Raw genomic sequence first — 22447 nt, forward strand, 5'->3', positions numbered from 1 at the left:
TCAACGCATAACCGGTAACTGGCTACATAACGCACAGTACAGAAATAATAATAATAATAATGATAATAATAATAATAATGATAATGATGACAATGATGATAATAATAATAATAATAATAATGATAATAATTTTTTTTTTTTTTTTTTGCGAGGGAGTGTGGAAAATCTTTCATAAGACGCTTGTGAGGGTCCGCACTCAACAAGTGTGTGGAGATTCTCACCCACTTAAAACCACACTCCCTTTTCCCACGACGTTTATCTCCGCCCCGGAAACCGCTCTCGCATTACTTCAGGGCGGATGTCGTGCTTAATTCATCTTGTGCTTCATCTTCCTTCTTCTGCTTTACTGTCTGTCGTAATCGTCCAGGTCCTTCTTCTTCTGACGCAGAATATTTTCTACGTAGACTGCCACCTGGTCCCGGAGCTGGAATCCAGTGCGACTGTGGATTTGAATCCAGCATCTATGGAACATGGCCACAATATCATGGACGTGGAGCGCACGCATGATACATGCAATAGCAGTATTGAGCAGAATGTGAAAACGAATCTGAGGCTTGATATCACTCAACAAATTATGGAGGATATGCTAAAAGAGGAAGAACAACTGGAAATCGCCAGGGGCCTGTTGAAAAGTATTCTTGCAATTCAGCAGAAAAATATGAAGATTGAAATTCAGCAAGGTTTAAAGAAATTGGAGGAAGCCCTAGATGCGGGATCTACGCACAGAAAAGCTTGGAAAGCAACTAGGGCATTAATGCAAAAGGATTTGCCCGATCAAGAGAAAGTAGAACAGAGCACCACAAACAGAAACGTAGAACAGGATAACTGGGAAATAGCGTTATCCAAGAAGAAGAAGAAGAGGGAACAAAGGCAGAAGAAGGCAGATGAAGATGAAGGTACTCAACCTGAACCAGTACCGGTATCTGAAACTGTTAGAAAGAACGAGCAACGGAAACGTTCAACTATAAGAAGCCGCCCAGAAGCCGTACTCATTAAACCGATGAATGGCAAGACTTTTGCAGATGTTGTGAAGGATATCCGCAGCAAGGTGAACCCAGAAGACAGTGGCGCCAGTGTTAGATCGATCAGGAAAACTATGTCTGGAGCAGTTCTCCTTGAATTTAATAAGGCCACGGAAAAGGAGAATAGAGACAATTTTAATAAATCACTTAAAGGCGCTCTTGGACATGATGGCGAAGTAAAGGTTTTGACGCCTAGAACTACATTAGAAATTCGGGATATGGACAGTGCCACCACTATTTCCAACGTAGAGGAGGCTGTAAGACGAGAATTAGAAAATCTTAATCAAGAATTGAAGGTCTCAATCACAAATCCGAACGGCAGGGGACAAAAAATCGCCATCGTGGAGATAGAAGATAGCGAGGCACAAAAGCTGTTAGACATAGGCAAAATTAAAGTAGGCTGGCTATACTGCAGAGTAAGACGGTGGGCCGTAGTTCCTCGGTGCTTTAGATGTCTGTCATATGGGCATCAAGCACGAAACTGTCAAGGATTGGACAGAAGTAAACTCTGCTTTAAGTGCGGAGAAGCTGGTCACAAGGCAGTAGGATGCAAAGCGAATCCACGATGCATAATTTGCACAGATATGGGCGTTGAAGAGTCAAAACGACATCATGCTCTTGGTTCAGGCAAGTGTATTGTGTTTCGTGAAGCACTAGAAAAGGCCAAACAGCAGTGGTGAATGGTACAGATCCTTCAAGCCAATATACACAGGAGTCTAACTGCCAATGATCTATTGACGCAGATGATCTATGAGATAGGAGCAGACATCTTGATTCTCAGCGAACAATATCAAGACAGAGATCAACCAGGCTGGTTTTCAGACAATCTAGGGACAGCTGCGATATGGGTACCAGACCTTGGAAAATACTCAGTTACAAATCAAGGATGCGGAGATGGGTTCGTCTGGGTCCAAGTTGAGAAGGTAATTTTTGTCAGCTGTTATTTTACCCCGAACGAGGCTATTTCTGACTTCCAGACAAAACAAAACTAGATGGGCTTGAAGATACTCTGCAAGGGATGAACACTAACCTAGTTGTTGCTGGTGATTTTAATGCTCAAGCAGTTGAATGGAACATGCCTCAAACAGATTCTAGAGGGCGGCGTACAATGGAGATGGTCGCGAGATTGGGATTAATGGTTATCAACGTTGGTAATGTGACAACCTTTCGGCGACCAGGGTGTCAGGGAACTATACCATTTGTAACCTTTGTTTCTGAAGACATTGCATCTAGGATAACTGAATGGCGAGTAATTGAAGAATATACTGGAAGCGATCATCAGTATATCACTTTTTGTGTACTTCAAGAGACTCCGAATCTAAGGATTACCACGCCCAAGCCAGAAAGATGGAACATAGCCACTATGGATAGAGAAAAATTTCATGAAGTAATACAGAATGGAATGGATTGTATGACGGATACATGTTACGGAGGCAAAAGAAGCATTATTGCTAATAAATGCGTGGAACACACCATGAGACTCCTTCAGCAAGCATGCGACGCATCAATGACCAGAATCAAACAACGGAGAGGCAAGCGTCCAGCATATTGGTGGAATGAAGAAATTGCTGAGTTGAGGAAACAATGCCTGCGACTCAGACGAAGGACACAAAGAGCACGACATAACGATGAAACTCTCTCAGTAGAGTACAAGACTATGAAGAAAAGACTGCGAAATACAATTAAAAAGAGTAAAGCCGACAAGTGGTGGGAAATGTCTAAGGAAGTGGATGAAAATCCATGGGGATTAGAGTATAAAATTGTCATGAAGAAATTCGGGATGCTACCAAGCCCTATCATGGATCCACCCACCATGGAAGAAATAGTACACACACTATTCCCTGATCATGCAGAGAGGCTTGATGATGAGGCCGAGAAAGAACTAGACAATGTACCACCTTTTACAACTGAAGAATTGATGATAATGATTAAGTGAAAGTGAAATAATAATAATAATAATAATAATAATAATAATAATAATAATAATAATAATAATAATAATAATGAACTTTAGACAGCTATAATAAGAGATATGGAATGGGTGTGGGAAAACCTTACCAGGGCCATGGCGATACGTGGGTTGTGGATTTCAAGAAAAATCAACGGTGATCCCTTGATCTATGATATTATTCTCCCAACTTAAACGTTACACCAAAATAAAATTTGAATAAATTTCATCAATACAAAATGAAGTTACAATATCTGAAAAATGACGAAGCAATGTGCTAAGGGCTATTCCTTTAAATCAAAGAGGCTAAGGTAAAGATATACACTAACATAATGCAAACTTCCAAAATACAATGGTTAAGAGTAATAAGGAAACACATGATATAAGAAGTACAATAGACATGATATTGTATAGGCTTTTGGGCTTGTGCCGTTTTCAATGGTCCCCCAAATTTTCCTCAATATATCCCTTTCTTTCGTTTTTCTCTATCTCTTTTATTTCACCAGCTTTCATAGAGAACATGCATTCTGAGGCATACAGACTCTCTGGTTTGATTACTGTGTTGTAGTAGCACAAGCCCAAAAGCCTATACAGTATCATGTCTATAAGTACAGGCCGTGAAAGCATTAATGGCAACACTAAGAAATACAACATTAAGTGAAAGTTAATGGCGCTTTCAGTCAATTCAGTCAACACTAAGAAATACAACATTAAGTGAAAGTTAATGGTGCTTTCAGTCAATTCAGTCAACACTAAGAAATACAACATTAAGTGAAAGTTAATGGCGCTTTCAGTCAATTGTGCCACATAATTGGAACAAGGGGGAAATCAGCAAAACTTAAACTTGATGCAGAGCCCAGTTCAACTTACTCCCACACCAAAAACACTTCTGGTGTGGGGCAGAGGAAAAACTAGCGTGCGACAAGAGACGCAAAGTTACCGGAGGTCACCCCGGAGGGAAATACAATTAATCATTTAATTACACAATTTACAAAATTAAAAGAAAGGGGAGTGTCTCCAAAATCAAACAAGCAGGCCCAGCTGAAAAGCTAAGGCATCTTAATAATTGAGTGGCGAGTCTGGGCATGTAGGAATAATCTCCTATGTGAAAAGAAAAGAAAAAAAAAACTAACAGCGCTTACCCCAAGGCAGCCCATCCTGGGTGGAAGGGTCGCTGGAATACGCCTGACTCGCTGGACAGGTGAGAAGCAAAAGACGACGAAAGTTGTTCTCGCTCTCTCAAGGAGGGTGAAGCTGGCCCCGGTGCGATCACCAGGTAACCAATTAGAGCACAGAAGCTCACCTCCCACCACCCAGACTCACCAATCAAAACTGCTGTTTTTTTCTCAAACGCAAATACTTATCGAGAATCTTCCTTTTACAAAAGTCTTAAAGATGTAGGACATCTTTCTAGAATCGATGTTTAAGTTTCACAATATTAAAGACGTAGAGCGTTTTTCTAGAATAGACATTTCACAATATTACAAAATATCACTCGACACTAATGAAAACAACCCTTTACAATTTTCAATGTTACAAAATATCACCCAACCATAATGAAAATACAATATTACAAATATTCAATAATAGTAAATAATAATAATAATAATAATAATAATAATAATAATAATTGTCCAAATGACTATCTTCTATAAGTCCACATGTTTTTCATTTTATTTCTCTAAGAAACCTGTGTCAATTTGACATGAATTTAGTCTTCTCAAAATATATATGAAGTCCAACTTTTCCTGCTATTTTTTTCAGAAGGTTGATTTGCTGTAAGGCAGTTTCTATACTTCCAGAGATTGCTATGTAATCAGCAAAGGCCAAACAGTTTACACCAACCCCTTTGTGCTTTGAACCTAATCTTATCTCATGATGGAGCCCCCTTTCTTTAAGTCTTTCTTCCCATACTCTTATTACCTTTTCCAGCACGATATTGAAAAGAATCAGGGAAAGCCCATCTCCCTGCCTGACACCGGTTTTTATTTCAAATTCATCTGAGATCTTTCCCATAAATTTCACTCTGGACTTCATTTCAGTCAGAGTTTGGCTAATTATATTGATTGATTTTCTGTGTCAACTCCAAATTCTTCTAAAATGTTCAGTAGCAAAATTCTGTCTATTGAATCGTATGCATTTTTTGTTCGTTGTAACCCTCTCTTGTATTATAGTTTTTCAGTTTTAGAATCTGTTCTACACATGATCTGCCTTTTCTGAACCACCTTGGTATTCTCCAATTTGTTTGTCTATTATTGGTTCAGTTCTATTATGAAGAGCTTTTGACAGTATGTTATATGTAACTGCTATTAGGGAAATTCCTCTGTAATTGTTCACATCTGTTTTGTCACCGTTCTTATATAATGGGTGTATCGGAGCGTTCTTCCAGTCATCAGGGATTTTCTCCATTTGCCATATTTCTTGTGTTATGTTTGTCAGTTCCTGTCTTGCTTGACTGCCTGCTTCTTTCCACAGTTCTGGAACAATCAAATCTTCGCCTGCAGCCTTATTGTTTTTCAGACTTTGGAGTATGTCATATATTTCTTTCTTATCTGGTGGGTCCGAGGGTTTAGCTTTTGTTTGTGGTTGACTGAATTCTAATCTTTCTTCAGGTTCTTCGCAATTCAGTAGTTTTTCAAAATAACGTGCCAATATTTCACAATTATCCTTGTTGGTTAGTCCGATTTTTCCATTTTCTTCTTTAAAACCGAGATTGGGTGGTTGATACTTTGTTGTTTCCTCTTTGTTATTATTTATTTACATATTTTACGCCCACATTGGAGCACTAAAATCAATACATTTGAGTTAATTTCTTCTTTTTCTTCTCCCAGAACTTTCTCATCCGGGAGATAGTAGGTTCGAATCCCACTATCAGCAGCCCTGAAAATGGTTTTCCGTGGTTTCCCATTTTCACACCAGGCAAATGCTGGGGCTGTACCTTAATTAAGGCCACGGCTGCTTCCTTCCAACTCCTAGGCCTTTCCCATTCCATCGTCGCCATAAGACCTATCTGTGTCGGTGCGACGTAAAGCCCCTAGCAAAAAAAAAAAAAAAAAAAAAACTTTCTCATCCTCTCCGACCTGGAAGTCCTTTGTGTGTCTGATATAGTACCATATTGTTTCCGTTAAACTGTTTTTAGTTTGTTCTTCAAAATCCTCTTCTCTTTTCTGTCTTTGATTTGTTGCTGAGTTATACCCAATTCTTCCAAATCATCCTGAACTTCAATTATTATTGATTTTATTTTTCAAAAAGTAATCAAATAGTTGTTTCAGTATCTTGGTGTCTGGTAATCTTGATATGTGACAGAAAAAAGAAATTCTTCTTTTACACATTGTGTTTCCTCTTTGAAAGTTTTGTAAAAATTTCTTGTATTATGTTTAGTGAAATCTTCTTCAATTTGCATGAGCTGACTTCTTTCATATTTTCTCTTCACATTTCTCATAGTTTAGAAGTTTAATTCTGGACTGTCTTGAAAGTCTGAAAATTCCCATCTCCAGGCTGTCAGTCTCTCATTTATGGCCTCTTCACATTCTTCATTCCACCATCTATGCTTCTTTTCCCTCTTCAGAAGGCGTAGTTTCTGTGCAACTTTAGTTATTTTTTGTTCTCAGATCCTCCCAATTCTTCACACTGTCCTTTTCTAACTTCTCTTTGAATTTTTTGTTTACTTCCAAGTTTTTTTTTAACATTTCAACATCAAATTTAGTTCTCCTGTTTGTTCTCTTGTTTTGTCTATTTTGAGGGACAAATCTCATTTTTATGGCCATGAGTAGAGTTCGTGGTTTATAGCATTTAAAAATCAGAGATTTAGCATTTTGATTTTCAAATTTAGCGTTTTGTAGCATCTAAACTTCTCAAATTTAGCGTTTTGTAGCAAATTGGTTAAAAATAGGCATAATTTGCTAAATTGCGCACACAACAGTTGGGAGTAAAATCATACTGTTTAATCACACATTGCTCGTCATGCAGTTTTGAATTCACTATGGAAAAATAAGACAAACATCAACATACGACTGCAAGAAGTATTAACGAACACACAAGAATATGCTTATTTTCAAATTTACAAACACAATTTCAAAGTGAAAAATACTATTCTGAACGTATTTATTTACCACAGTACAACACACCTACAAGGAAGAGGAATTTCAATGATGATTTAAGTACAACCTGCCAATTGTTTAAAAGGTGTCCTCCTTCATTTGAGACCGCCTATCAGTTACAATTATGTTTTACTTGCTAAAAAAAACTCTACATCGACACTGTTTGTAAAGGCCCAAGTGGACAGAAGTGCTGCCAAGGCAAAGGAAGGCCTGCAAAACATTTTTTTTCTTCTTCAAGTTTTTGATTGCAGAGTCGGCACATCAATATAGGCCATCTGTATCCTTACATAAAAATGTCCCGATTTGTGACTTTCAGCATGCTGTTTGATCGTCACTTCGCTTCCACCCATGGCTAACAGACAATAAAATAAATCGCTACCGTACTTTTAAACAGAACTACTACTCAACACCAATGTCAAGAATAACCGACTAAGATCAAGGGTCAACACACAAAGAGAATGAACGTGGTGCTTGAAAGTGTATTTGCTGTTTGATTGACTGGTCTTTGCAGTGCTCTTTAGGCAGTGAAAGAAATTCCACACATTGAATGATTTAACCCTTTGGCATACTCGTAAAAGGAAATATTCCCTTACATACTATTTATTTTTTCGTCACTTTAACATAAATTTGATTAATCACATAAGAATACACAAAGCAAAGTGAGCTTTTAGCTCGTCTAAAGTAACAGGAAACCAATGTTTTTGTTCGTAGGTATTACTGGTTTCAAGGGAAGCAGATAAATTAGCAAGAAATGTAGGGGCATAGGCATTGGTTTCCTTAGTAATGTGATCCCAGAACTGTGGGGTTAGAAATTCATTCCCTAAGTCCATTTCTTTCGGATTATTAACCAACCCCCTCCTCACTATAGAGTGAATTTCAAAAACTGGTTTACATGTTACAGAAAGAGGCTTATTGTCAACAAGATCATAATTCCAAGTATCATTTTACTAGACGTCTCAACGGGCGAGTTGGCCGTGCGGTTAGGAGCGCGCAGCTGTGAGCTCGCATCCGAGAGATAGTGGGTTCGAACCCCACTGTCAGCAGCCCTGAAGATGATTTTCCGTGGTTTCCCATTTTCACACCACGCAAGTGCTGAGACTGTACCGTAATTAAGGCCACGGCCGCTTCCTTCCCATTCCTAGGCCTTTCCTGTCCCATTATCGCCATAAGACCTATCTGTGTCGGTGCGACGTAAAGCAACTCCCCCCCCAAAAAAGGAAAACTAGACTTCTCACTCGCTCTTGTTGCATTCTGGTTTTGTCACGTAGTTTCAATTGGCACTATCATCTCGGAACTGAAATCGGAATCACTTTCATCACTGTCATTTGAAGAAGAAGAAGAAGAAGTATTTTCACTCTCCAGAGAATCTTTTCCACTTTTGAACATCCTATTTTCAAGCCAGTTACGAATAAACTCATCCATGCCGCGCTTGGATGCCACCATGATTGTTTACAACGAGCGGCAAAATGAGGTGCTTTTAATTTTCCGTATTTCAGCTCAGAGTTACTATTTACACAGAGAAAATAGCGTCAGGTATCATCTGACATCAATCGGTTAGGCTGAAAACCAAAGAGAATAAATCTCTCCGACCAGCTAACTGCGATAATGAACTTATAGATGTTCCGTGCACCAAGACGGAAGTGTCCGTCAAAGCATGTTACCGCTTTACAATCGCAATGGGCGCCGTAATAATTATTTCTCCTGAAATAAATAACAACATTTTTATCTTATTTTTAAGAAAAATGCATCGTTTTTAAAAATATATATGTTTATTTCGTATAAAACTGAGAATTTCGCATCTATTTTGCATAAATTATATAATTTCGCATTTTGAACCAATTTCGCATTTTATCGCGAATTCAAAACCGCTAAAAACCACCCGTACGGGTCATATAAGATGAAGGCACATACACTGACAAAGTTTCGGCATATTTCGCATTTATCGCAAATGCTAAAAATCACAAACTCTAGCCATGAGGTAATGATCACTCTGAATGTTGGCTCCTTTTTTTACCTTGACATTTTGGATTTCCTTTTTGCTCTTAGCAGAGGTAGCTATGGTGTCAATTTGGAATTCCCTGGTGTGTGGGTTTGGAGACAGCCAGGTTTTTTTGTTTTCTACTCAGCTTTTTACAGTAGGTAGACATTAGTTTGAGATTAAAAGCCTTGCATAGCTCTACAAGCCTGATTCCATTTCTATTTGTTCTTTTGTGTGCCGGGAACTCTCCTACAATCTTCTTATAAATCCTTTCTCTCCCAACTTATGCATTGAAGTCTCCCAGTAACACTTTGACGTGATCTGCAGGAATTGCGTAGATTTCGTTTTCCAAGAGTTCCCAGTACTCTTCCACTTTGTTAGGATTTTTCCTTTTATCATCATTTATTGGAGCATGAACATTAATTAATGCATAATTTCCACATCTTATGGTCAAGAGAGACAGTCTTTCAGAGGGTGAATAGAAGTTTTGGACTGATTCCACTATGCTCTTGTGTACTATGAAATCAGTTCCTAGGTGGGGGACGTTCTTCATCATTCCTCATTCCTTTCCCCGGTTTTCCTTTGTACAGTAGGACCTCGATAATTCGAAATCGGTTAATTGAATATTTTGCCTAATTCGAAGCAGCTCTCGTTCCTGGAAACATGAGGCACGGTTTTGCATGTTATTTAAATCGTTTAATTCGAAATATGCATAATTCGTAATTCGAAGAGCAATGTCAGTCCCGTTACCGAAATTCAGACTTTTAATTCGAAACTGCCTTTATATTTTGAAAAAAAAAAATGTATTTTACGGAGTAATTTAAACTCAAAATTTCTCCGCGTCATGAAAGAACGCGTCTTCCGGAACGTGAAGGGGTAACTTTGCGCACTTTCACCTACTTCGGCGTGTCTACAGTGTGCTTCATATCTGCTATGTTCGAGCGGAATCATAATTATTTTGTATTCAGAGTTTTTAGGAACGCCATAATTCACAATATCACGTAGCAGGCAGTGTGCGGAGAGGTAGAATCCGCAAACTCTGGCGATGCAGACAGTTGGCGAAAAAGCGTGGCTTATAGCCTATAATCAATTCGTACGCACCAATATTGTCAATGCCGATGAAACTACATTGTTCGTTTGTTTTATTTTTTTAAATGCTGAGGCCAAATGTATTTATGGTTTTAAAGGAAAGAATTGCCAGACGGCAAATGTACGTTGTTGCTATGCAGTGCACACGCAAGCGAGAGACTTCCTTCCCCTGTCATAGGAAAGTTCTAAAAGCCATGATGTTGAAGGGCGTCGGGCACTTTCCATACCAGTACAAGGCATCTAAAAATGCAGACAGTACAGTAGGCCTAATCCAAAATATAAAGCATTTGCACAGGGTAGCCAGCATAATTTTTGCTCGTCTTTGAATCTTGTTTTCTTCCTTTCGTTGCGTGAGGTTATGTTTGTCATTGTTTTATACAAGAGCATTATCTGAATAATGTAAATGCACCTTGTTGGATAAATTTCTGAAATAGTGTTTGCCATGGCATTTGAAAAGTTTAAACTGAGAATCAAAGTGATTGCATACATTAATGGGTCTTAGAAATGCCATGGCGGGAAATCGTACAAGTATAGTCACTGTACTGTTGTTGTAATGTGGACGGAAGCGAGAGACTTTCTCCCCTCGTCATAGGAAAGTTCGATAAGCCGCGATGTTTTAAGGACATCGGGTACCTTCCGTGCAAGCACAAGGCATCAAAAATGCATACAGTACAGTAATCCAATTAATAAAGCACTTGCACAGGGGTGCCAGAATAGATTTCTCCTCGTCTTTCAATCATGTTTTCTTTCTTTTGATTCGATTGCGTGAGGTTATGTTTGCCGGCGAGTTATTCAAGTGCATTATTTGATTACTGTAAATGCATCTTGTTGTATACATATGGAAATAGTTTTTTCCATGATATTTGAGAGCTTTAAACTGTGAATCAAGGTTAACTGCATGCAGTAACGGGTCTTAGAATATATTGTTAGGCCGCAAGGGTTGGCATTTCCGAGGTACGTGTTGGCGGTTAATTGGAAATCATGTAATTCAAAGTCCGATTTTTGCGTCCCAACGACTTCGAATTAACGAGGTTTTACTGTATATTCTCTAATTTTCTGAGTCTAACATATTACTGTCTGTATATCTGGTTTCCTGAAGAGCAAGTATTAAGATTTTCCAGTCATCTAGAATTTTGATTAGTTCTTTTAGTTTTCCAACTTTCAGAAGTGTATTAATATTTAGTGTACCAGAGAAGTATTTTCGTTTTGGTCTCAATTTGCTGTTAGTTGATGGGTCAACAGTAAAAGGCTCCGACTCCTTCTTGCATGCTCTCTGGGCTCTCCAGAATCTTTAGGCCCAGTTGCACGGCATACTGCTGTGGTGGATTGACGTTTCCGTTTACCACCTGGAGTAGTTATTTCGTAAGTTTGCATCATGCATAGGTTACTTGACTTTCTTGGGGAACGGTTTTTAAGGCAGTTCTTCCACCTCCTTTACCGTTGGGATTTGTTGTCCTCCGTCTCCATTGGAGCTGTTGACCCCTTCATTTGATGGATTTTAGTGACATTTCCTTCACTAAGGGCCATCACCCTCCTAAGGGAGCTCTTCCGCCCAAAGCCGTTGGCTCCTTTAGGGTGTCTGCCCAACCCTCGGTGTTGAGTTGCTGGCAGTACGGTCTACTCCATTACCGTAGCAGGGTATCCTGGCCAGACGTTCCATCACCACCATATTGAACATACATACATACATACATACATACATACATACATACATACATATATTATCCTTATAGACTGTTATGTCTTTCAGCGTTCAGTCTGCAAGCCTCTGTGAATTTACTAAACATCGCCACAATCCTCGATTTACAACTAGTGTTGTGGTCTCATTTAGTTCTATACCTCTTATCTTTAAATCGTTAGAAACTGAGTCTAACCAGCGTTGTCTTGGTATACCTCTACTTCTCTTACCCTCCATAACAGAGTCCATTATACTCCTAGGTAACCTATCCTCCTCCATTCGCCTCACATGACCCCACCACCAAAGCCGGTTTATGCATACAGCTTCACCCATCGAGTTCATTCCTAAATTAGCCTTTATATCATCATTCCGAGTAGCCTCCTGCCATTGTTCCCACCTGTTTGTACCAGCAATCATTCTTGTACTTTCATGTGTGTTACTTCTAACTTATGAATAAGATCTCCTGAGTCCACCCAATTTTCGCTCCCGTAAAGCAAAGTTAGTCTGAAAACAGACCAATGTAAAGATAGTTTTGTCTGGGAACTGATTCCTTCTTACAGAATACTGTTGATCGCAGCTGCAAGCTCACAAACATTTTAAGCACCATATTGAAATGAAAAGAAAAAAGTCTGAGGCTGTAGAGATAAACACTCAAACAATGTGAATTTAGAGGAAGGTTACAAAATGAGCAATTATTTGGATGCCTGTTATTCATAAATTATCAGTATGGAGGTCAGCCGTGAAAAAAACAGGACTCTCCAAGTTGCAGAACATTAGTGGAAATTGCCCATCTCTCTGGCGAGTGATATGTTCCAAATGTTCCAAAGATTCTTTGTAGCTTGTAGGATCCTGTGGGAGGAAATATGGTATAAGGTGAGGCTTAGTGACCTCCTTTTTAAATTGATTTTTTTGACCTTTAAACCTTGTGATAGTTCCATATTGACTTACAAATCATAAATTCCAACTCTTAAGATAATTTATATTATTCATCCACCTTTCAATATAAAATAAAACCTACACTACAGTTGTATATTAATTTGTCATGTGAAAGTTTTGTCTTCCAGTACATGTTTCAGCCCACATTGGGCCAACCTGGCTTGAACAATTGACAATGACATCTTAAATATTTCTAGAACTGATACAAAAACTATGGAAGGCAAGTCATGAATGCTTAGAAAGTTCTTGAAAATGCAGTTTAGCGTGACAATCTTAAAATGTCCTCTTGTTATAATCTTGATAAAAAGTTTACGATATTGTCCCAATATGTTCTAGTTGTAAAATAGGCTGAATACCATATTTACTCATGTATTAGACCACCCTGGTTTTTTGAGACAGAGAAAATGAAAAAGATAAGTCTTGCAGCGTAATTCGTCAGAGAAGAACAACGATTCTGCTTCAAAGTGGGTACAAGCCCTACTGGAACTCCAACATCACACAGATCAGTGAATAGTTTCATCTGTACTACCCGCGCAATACAAACACGCGTCATAGTTATGCGGTTCATCTGTGTTTCGTAGTTAAGTAATTTCTGCCTCCTTAGCGTAGACCTACTGCAGCTCTGATGACGTCGCACAAATAGGTAAATATTTTCGTGTCTCATCCACACATTGCAAGCACGCATCAGTTTGATGTCTGTTTTTTGTAGTTAAGAATTCCGCCAGCGTGCTGTACAATTAGCTGTCATTCTCGGGGGTGTGAGTTTGATTCCTGGTACTGTACTGCCAGAGATTTAAGAATGGCAGGAATTTTCATATGCGGTAAAAATGGTTCATGCAACTCCCTCCATTGGGGGCGTGCGTAAAAAGAGCTGCACCACCTCGGAATGAGGAAACTAATTTACTTTAGTTGAGAAATATTCACGGTTGTTGCTATTAATATAGCAGGCGAGATCATTAACAAACTGATCGTTTAATATCTCGTAACTTGGGCCAATAAGCATAATTTTTGGAGAGAAGTACGTTTAAAACATTATAAAAGCAATCCAATCATAACAGTTGTTTTACTCGCCAATGTACCTAACAGATAATAATAATAATATTATTATTTTTACATCCCCACTAACTACTTTCATGAATTTTCAGAGATGCCAAACAAATCATACTATACGTTAATAAAAAAAATGGAGACAACAAACATACAAAATGGAGACAACAAACGTACAAAATGAAGACAATGAACGTACAAAATTAAACATTATGATAATAAAACACATTACCGCCACACCTGTACATATCCATAAATGAGGCAAACTTTCCTATTATTTATTTTTAATTCTTTCTGTCGTGGAACTTCTGACACTATCTGGGCACTTGATACGTATACCTAACCTAAACAATGCGGCCTCTTATCTCATTTACAGCTGTTTAAGTAAATCTTGATGTGATAAATGTAGAGAGCAAGCCTGTAGTGTACTTAAAAGTAAGGTCTCGCTTTCAACAGCCGCATTTATCCAAAGAATGCTTCCAGTCACTATGTATTACATTCGGAAGTATAACTCGTAACACACGCTAGTTAACAGCTGGTGGTTTGGTACGCTTTCTACAGCAGGGCTTTATTCGGATGGAGTGGCTTCTGCTACACATCACCAACTGGGAATATCAGAGCCCATCTCCAGAAACCATTTGGCAATAGATTCTCACTCTTTGGACTCTATAGTCAGGAACAAAACTATTTTTAAAGGTTTCAAAAAGATGGGACATCGAATGCTCTCAATGGCAATGTATAGCTGACGAGATAGCAGTGAAGATGACATCATTTGGAATGATGACACGCCAGTAGCAGGGAAGTTGGTGGCACATGACGATAATTTAAATGAAAGCAGTGATCAGGGTTACTCAGGTTTACTGTGTGGGAGGCCTACTACTCAACTGACAGAGAAAAATGACTAGTCATTAAGTTTTTTATTTCAATATTACATAATATGATAATATGATACCCTTTTCCATACGGGGCCGAGTATGAAGTGAAACAAATCTTTGCAGCGAGTTTTTATGTCCGTATGCCCTACTTGACGTCAACCTCGTTAGAGGAATTAATGAGTTGAAACGAATGACATGATATGAGTAACTCAAACTGACCATATTTACTTTATATGTAGGCCTAAAAGTCACGCGTACCATTTATTGTCTTTTACATTTAGAAATACTGCCTTCCAATGAAAATAGCCAGTATAATTCAAATACATTCAAAGATTGTTAAAGAATAATGTAGAATGTTTACATGTACAATTTATAGCTCTTTATAGTCTAGAAGTTGTGTGTTCACTGTACAATATTTGAGATTATCGCATATTGGACCCCCCTTTACTCTTTTGGCTGTAAATATATATTTAAAAGAAGGGGATCTAATACGCGAGTAAATACTGTATTTTATCCTCTCTTAACGCATCTCATTCTATACAAGTGTTTTCATTTTCAATTTGCATATGGTGCCACTTTAATTTTTTCCACCATGAGTTTGTTATCTAGTATTATGTGGTAGGCAAGATGATGATGATGATGATGATTATTATGATTATGATTATGATAATCAGGTGCCATCAAGTCAACGTCAACTCCTGGTGACTGCATGGGTGGGACTGCCTCCAGATGTTTCAGTCTTCAACCATATACTGGTACTTCAGATCATTCAGTGACATGTTCATGTTGCATTTGTTTTCTTGGCTGTCCAAGGTATACGTAATATCCCTCTCCAACGTCAGAGCTCAAATGCATCAATGTGCTTAATATCTTGCTCCATTATGGTCCAGCTTTCACAACCATATTCTGACTTTAGTATGCAAAGATGAATCTGAACAATTGAAGATCTTATCCAGGTTTTGATATGCTCTCAAGGACAAGTCTTCGGCAAATTTCTGGACTGTTTGAGCCACTTCTATTGATGGTGGATCCCAACAAACAGAAACTATTCACCTCCTTGATTAAATCATTCTTTATCATAATGTTTGTCGGTAAACCTGTTGTCATAATTTTGGTCTTGTTGATATTCATGTACAGGCCCATGTTCTTGCTCTGTTCTGTAACTTTCATTGTAGGATAAGAGGGAAGTTTAATTAATCAGAGATAAATTGATTATTAATCAGAAGTTGTTTGTGATGGACTTCAGGTCTGTTGCTCTTATGGAATTATTACCAGGACTAAAAGTTTGTTTTAAATGGAGATGGTCTGAGATTCATAATGATATTATGACATTTCTAGGAGTGGATGGAAAGTACCCAGTTAGAAAAATGACATATAAAATTGTATTGATGTATGATTTTGGGAATGTTAATGTAAATTAGGTATGCTGTGAATGCTTCAACTTCAGATTGAAATACTCTCAAGTTATTTGCAACTTTTCATATTTTCAATAAGGAAACTAATTGTGCACTTTGAAATGCAACCATAAACAATGTATATACTATATATTACAATAGATGTAATAAATAATTTGTTTTAGCATAAAATATAATTTTATCAGATTTTGTTTAAATGACCTAAGCAGCTTCAAATGTGTTAGCCCTTTGGAGTCAATTTATATTTTCACTCTCATCCCTTGCAGGTACAATTTAAAATCAGATGAATTTGAGAAAGAATACACAGACAGATATTTGACACAATTAACAGTTTGAAAGTAGTAAATATGTACAAAAATGTATATTGTAAATCATTCAACACCCGTAGCAATATTTTTGCGTCGTGTGGTAGTTTTGGAAGCACTTGTTGGAGTCCGGGGTTCCGTGGACTGGTTCCACAGAAAAATTATGTCACCCTTCTACTACCTCTCACTTTCCTGTCTGATCATAAGAGTAATCCTTTGTTTCCTTGTGCTCTCATGCATCAGTGATATGTAATGTCCCATTGAGATGAGAAATCAACATCGAAATCACTACCGTCGTATAACTGCTTTGTAAATATCGTCGGTATGCATGCAGCAGCTAGTAGATGTCATATTGCTATAGAATGTAAACATTATTCCATATACGCATATTTCCAGAGGTTACACTTCTAACATGAAACAAATGAATCACATATATCAGCATTATACTGAGGAGTGTTTATGCTATATACTGTTTTTAACAATGCAAAGCATATCCGCCATCTTCTCGCAAATTTATGGAAAATCTAAATTTAAAGTTAGGTTGGAGAGGTCGAACATAGGACCTGAACTGCATATTAGCAATTTTATTTGACTCCAATTGGGGAACACAGAGGGTTAATTCTGTTTCTTTTATATAGATATATTTATAATTCCCTTGCTATTTGAGGTTGTGGATTCATACTTTGAGCTCCTTGAGCAATAAACACCATGCAAAGAACAAATTACCTTTCTTAGGGTTGCTTTATAATTTACAGTAGTCTTCATTGTTTGTTGTCAGGAATTGGTATCGAGTGTGTATTGCCTATTCATTGCAACTGCTGAAAGTCATTCTCGACTTCTGCTGGATGCTCTTCTAACTGAAGACGAGAGCAAGAATAATGTGTTACGGCTTATACATGTGATCCTTCAATGTAGCAATAGTCCTGGTGCATATCCAGTGCAGGAGACTTGCAGTCAACTTGCCTTGGGATTCTGGTACATTCTTCAGGTACAGTTACAATTTTATGCTTCTGATAAATGAAATTGTTATCTAAACCTTTCCCACCCACCACCTGAAATACTGATGGTAAAAAAAAAAAAAAAAGTCTCACCACAATGTTCTGATCTACAGAACTACTGTATCTTTGCGTTCGGTGTGCTATGACATGATTTATTTTTTTTTTTTTTTAAGATTCTCTTGGTGGCTGGATTGCTCACTAACAATGTCACCGGCGTTAAAAAATCCAAGACGGTGCACGGCCCGTGAAATCTGGGTGCAAGCTTGCCCGCGGGAACAAAATTCTTGACCATAACTTGGTCTCCTACTTTTAAGTTGGTGGGCCTCCGTCCACAATCATATCTTTCCCTAACCTTTTCATGAGAAATTTTAAGATTGGCCTTGGCCTTCTTCCAAAGATCTCTAATATTATCTGGATCTATTGCTTCAGGTAGAATATCATTAAGAGACCAAATGTTAGAGAGCGGCGTGTTGGGTACAAACTTGAACATCAAAGAAGCTGGAGTAAATTTATGGGATTCATGAACCGCCGAATTCGAAGCAAAAGCTAACCAATGCAGGGACGTGTCCCACCTAGAATGATCATCGTGATGATAGGCAATAAGAGCCGACTTCAGATTACGATTGACCCGTTCAGCTAGAGATGGTTGAGGATAGTAAGCAGAGGTAGTCACATGAGAGATGGAGAGATCAAAACAGAATTTACGAAAGAGATTGGATGTAAAAGCTTTAGCATTATCTGAAACAATATATTGACACGGACCAAAAGAAGCGAAGATGGAATTTAAACAAGAAATGGTGGACTGAGCGGTAGCCAGCTTAGTTGGAAATAACCAAGAAAATCTGGTGAAACCATCTACACACACCAAAATGAATTTGTTGGCGTTTCCCTTTGACTGGGGGAAGGGTCCTACGTAGTCGATATAGAGTCGTTCCATGGGACGTGACGCTTGATGAGGAGACAAGAGCCCTTGCTTAGTGGACATGGAGGGTTTACTAAGCCAACAAGATTTACAAGATTTTACTAATTCACGAATTTCGCTGTCCATACCTTTCCAGATGAACATTTCTCGGATCTTTTCTCGAGTTTTGAAGATGCCTAAATGCCCCCCTAATGGGGTCTCATGGTAGTACTTGAAGATCATTGGTACAAGAACAGCTGGAACTACAACTTTCATCTTTTGATCATGCCTCGACGGGCAACATAAAACACCATTCCTCAATACATAAGGGACGACATGTTCCCCAGAAGAAAGGGTTTCCATGATAGGGGCCAGCGTCGGATCTTCACGTTGATATTTTGCAAGATCCCTAAACAACATGGGAGCATCCGTTAGTATGGCATTTACGCCAGCAGGTATGGACTCGGGAAGTGAAGAACAGTCTTCCTGTTCAAGGGGCTCTACATCATTAGAAAACATACGGCTTAGTCCGTCTGCCACAACATTTTCAGTACCTCTAATATGCCTAACGTCAAATTGGAAGGCAGAAATTCTGATGGCCCAGCGGGCTATGCGACCAGTACGACGCGGCCTAGCTAAGACCCAGCTTAAGGCTTGGTTATCAGTCTCCAAGTCGAACTTGACATGTTCCAGATAGAGGCAGAACTTTTCTAGAGCAAACAAGACAACCATACCCTCAAGTTCATAGATGGAATACTTGGATTCTTGGGCCGATAGTGTCCTAGATGCATAGGCGTTGGGTCGCCTCCCTAGTTCAGTCTCTTGAAGAAGGACTGCTGCCACCGCTGATGACGACACGTCGGTTTGGACGATGAATTTCTCCGAGAAATCAGGCATTGCCAGAACAGGGGCATTACACAGAGCTAATTTGAGATCTTCAAAAGCGGCTTGTTGAGAAGGTCCCCACTCAAATTTGATGCCTTTCCTACGAAGTAAGTTCAAGTGCGCCGCTCTATTGGCGAAATTTGGAATAAATTTCCTGAAGAAATTCAGCATACCAATGAACCTAGCGATACCTTTGATGTGCTTGGGAGGTTTGAAATCACGGATGGCCTGTGTTCTAGAATGATCTACAGCGACACCATCGGGCGACACAATGTGCCCTAGAAATGACATAGAAGGCTTAGCAAAAGCGACTTTGGACAGCTTAACTGTTAACCCTGCCTTACGAAGACGATTAAGGACCTCTTTCAGATGATCAAGGTGTTCTTCAAAGGTCTCAGAAAATACGACATCATCAAGATAATGGTATAGGTACTCGAATTTGATGTCAGAGAAGACCCTATCCAGCAATCTCGTAAGCACAGCTGCTCCCGTGGGGAGCCCGAAAGGCACGCGGTTGTACTCATACAAGTTCCAATCTGTGGCAAACGCTGTAAGACGTTTAGATTCTTCACCCAGAGGTATCTGATTATAAGCCTGATTAAGATCTAAGATGGTAAAGAACTTAGCCTTTCGAAACCATGAGAAACAAGAGTGAAGGTCTGGAAGGGGCACAGATTGTAACACCACCTTCCGATTGAGAGCCCTATAATCAATCACAGGCCTGAAGCCACCTTGGGGTTTCGGAACAAGAAAAATAGGCGATGAATACACCGACTTAGAGGGCCGAATAATACCATCTTTCAACATCTGTCTATGATTTCCTTCAAAGCCTTCATTTTGGGTGGAGACAGCCTATAAGGTGGAAATCGGACCGGAATCGAATCAGTCACCTCAATCTTGTATTCGATAAGGTCAGTAACACCAAGAGTGTCGGAGAAAACATCCGGAAACGACTGACACAACTTACGAATACTCTCTGCCTGCTCCTCAGAGAGATGTCTAAGGTCTAACAACATCTCATCCTGGGTAGGCGAAACAGATGAACACGACACAGAACTACATTTTAATAAAGGGATTTTGGAATTACTAGCAAATTTGAAAGTGCACGACTTGGTCTGAATGTCGAGCACTAGACCAGAGTGAGACATGAAGTCCGCTCCCAATATAATGGGACAAGACAAGTGCTTAGCCACAAACAATTTAACTTTCCAAGTAAATTTGGCAATTCTATTTTTTGCATACAGAAAACCTACAATTTCTAATGGAGAGGAGTTTGCCGAAATGCATTGAACCAAATACAAACAATAATCAGGAAATTTACACACGGTTTTTAATTTGGAATACCATTCAGCCGAAATAATTGAACAAACACTGCCAGAATCTAATAGAGCTGTTACAGGTTCATTATTCAATTCAATTTTGAGAAAGGGAACAGGTGCGGATGAATCCGCCGCAATCCTAAAACATTCTCTGGGACATTCAAATGGTAATGTAGAATAGTTCTGACTTTTCCCTGAATTTTCGTCGGACTTAACCTGGGCTGAGCCTTGAAAAGATGAATCTGCGGACTCAGCCGGAGCCACTAGTCACTTATGATTGTTGGTGGAAGTTGCACCCGAAGTTGAGCAGGAGGGAGTGCTATTCGAATTCGGGCAATTTTTGGCAATATGAGAGAAGGCGCCGCATTTGAAACAGCCTTGAGATGACGCTGCTCCATTCCTTGTCCCACTAGATTTAATTAATGGACACTTGTTCCGGAGATGGTCAGGCGACCCGCAAGCGTAACATTTACGGGGAGTGACGGGTTGGAGGCCGAAAATTACTAGAGGATGGAGGGGGTTCTTTCGCGACACGTAAGGTGTCTGCATACCTAACCCCTTTGGCTGACACAACCGTAGCTTCGAGCTCGGCAAAAGTTTGCGGACGCGACGCAAAACACAAGTATGACCTGTAAGATGGTGAAATTCCTTCCACTATAGCCTGAACGATTTGGTCTTCAGGAAAATGAAGAGCAAACACCCTAGTATAGAACTTAATATCTTGGATGAAGTCTGCCAAGTTTTCATCCAACCGCTGTACTCTATAATAGTACTTCTGGATTAGTGATGACCTAGCTCTAGCCGGAATAAAATTAGCTAACAGATGGGAGTGGAAGTCTTCGATAGATGATTGTTCGGCAATTGCCCTAACTATTTTGTCAGATAGCACACCGATTGAATAGGGATAAATAATCTGCAGAATTTGAATCGAGAAGGAGAAAACACAAGAGCATGATCCTGAAACTCAACAAAAAATCTAAGAAAGGCAATAACGTCACTGGTGGAATTGACTGAGAACTTCGAAATACCTCTGAGCAACATTGCTAAAGGATGGGGCAAACTGCTGAAACCAGGTGACATAGTAGGTAGAGGCCTAAGAAGCGGAGAAGCTGATTCAGAAGGTGCGTTATTCAAAGAGGTACGACCTTCAGACTCATTGTCTAATAGGGCAGAGGTTTGTTGAACTCCTATTGATTTCCTATTTTCTTCTCCTTTAGAAGAGTCTTCCTCGCTAACTACGATTACCGTAGCGGGTGGTTGGTTTTGGGAGGGACTGCCCTAGTTAACAATAGGCTAACTTTACTGGACAATTCAGAAAGGTTATCGAGAACAACACTAGCTTCCTTCCTTTGAATGTCATTCAACTTTAGAGACAACAGATCGTTAACTCTATTAGAAAAATGAAATGCACACGCTTAAGTTGATTCGGTGATGGATCATTTTCTTCAAAAAAACTAACTACGGATGCCAGTTTAGTAGTATTGTCAGTGATCGTGGAGAGAGAGTCATCAATCTCTTTCTCTCCCAAAGTTGGGATGGAAATAGGCAATTCAAGGGAATCTTTGAACTTCGAGGTATCTTCCGCAACCGTGCCTCCAGATCGAACATTTCTAATTGTTAATTCATAAATCAATTACTCCTTGCGCAAATAGCCGGGATGGAGGACATCGCGAGGTCCGGGCATGATGACAGAACTTTACAAATTTAGAAAAAATAAAAAAAACCAGCGACTGAGAAAATTGTTGGATTTTGAAACAAAAGCAATGTTTAGCTGTCAAAAGGGGCTAAATTGAGACCCATTCAACCGCGCTCTGCTACCACTTGTTACGGAGATATCCGTGGTAGTTAGAGGTGAAAGAAGGTGTGGGCTGGAATAGATCTCAACTACAGAAGTTCGAAAGATGAATTAAAATTTCAACAAGGTTATATTTTCAAAACTTAACAATGGTAA

The 22447-nt window shown here is 39.1% G+C and overlaps 1 protein-coding gene across 1 annotated transcript in view; it reads left to right on the forward strand.

The window, feature by feature from the left end:
• cdm (importin-13-like protein cdm) overlaps positions 1-22447 on the forward strand; it is a 168834-nt gene that overhangs the window by 68091 nt on the left and 78296 nt on the right. The window contains exons 7-8 of the mRNA XM_068228660.1: positions 1541-1561; positions 17172-17381. Coding sequence (XP_068084761.1) covers positions 1541-1561; positions 17172-17381 — 231 coding nt within the window. The remainder of the gene's footprint in view (positions 1-1540; positions 1562-17171; positions 17382-22447) is intronic.

Source organism: Anabrus simplex, chromosome 1 (genome assembly GCF_040414725.1).
Source record: "Anabrus simplex isolate iqAnaSimp1 chromosome 1, ASM4041472v1, whole genome shotgun sequence".
Taxonomy (NCBI): Eukaryota; Metazoa; Arthropoda; class Insecta; order Orthoptera; family Tettigoniidae; genus Anabrus; species Anabrus simplex.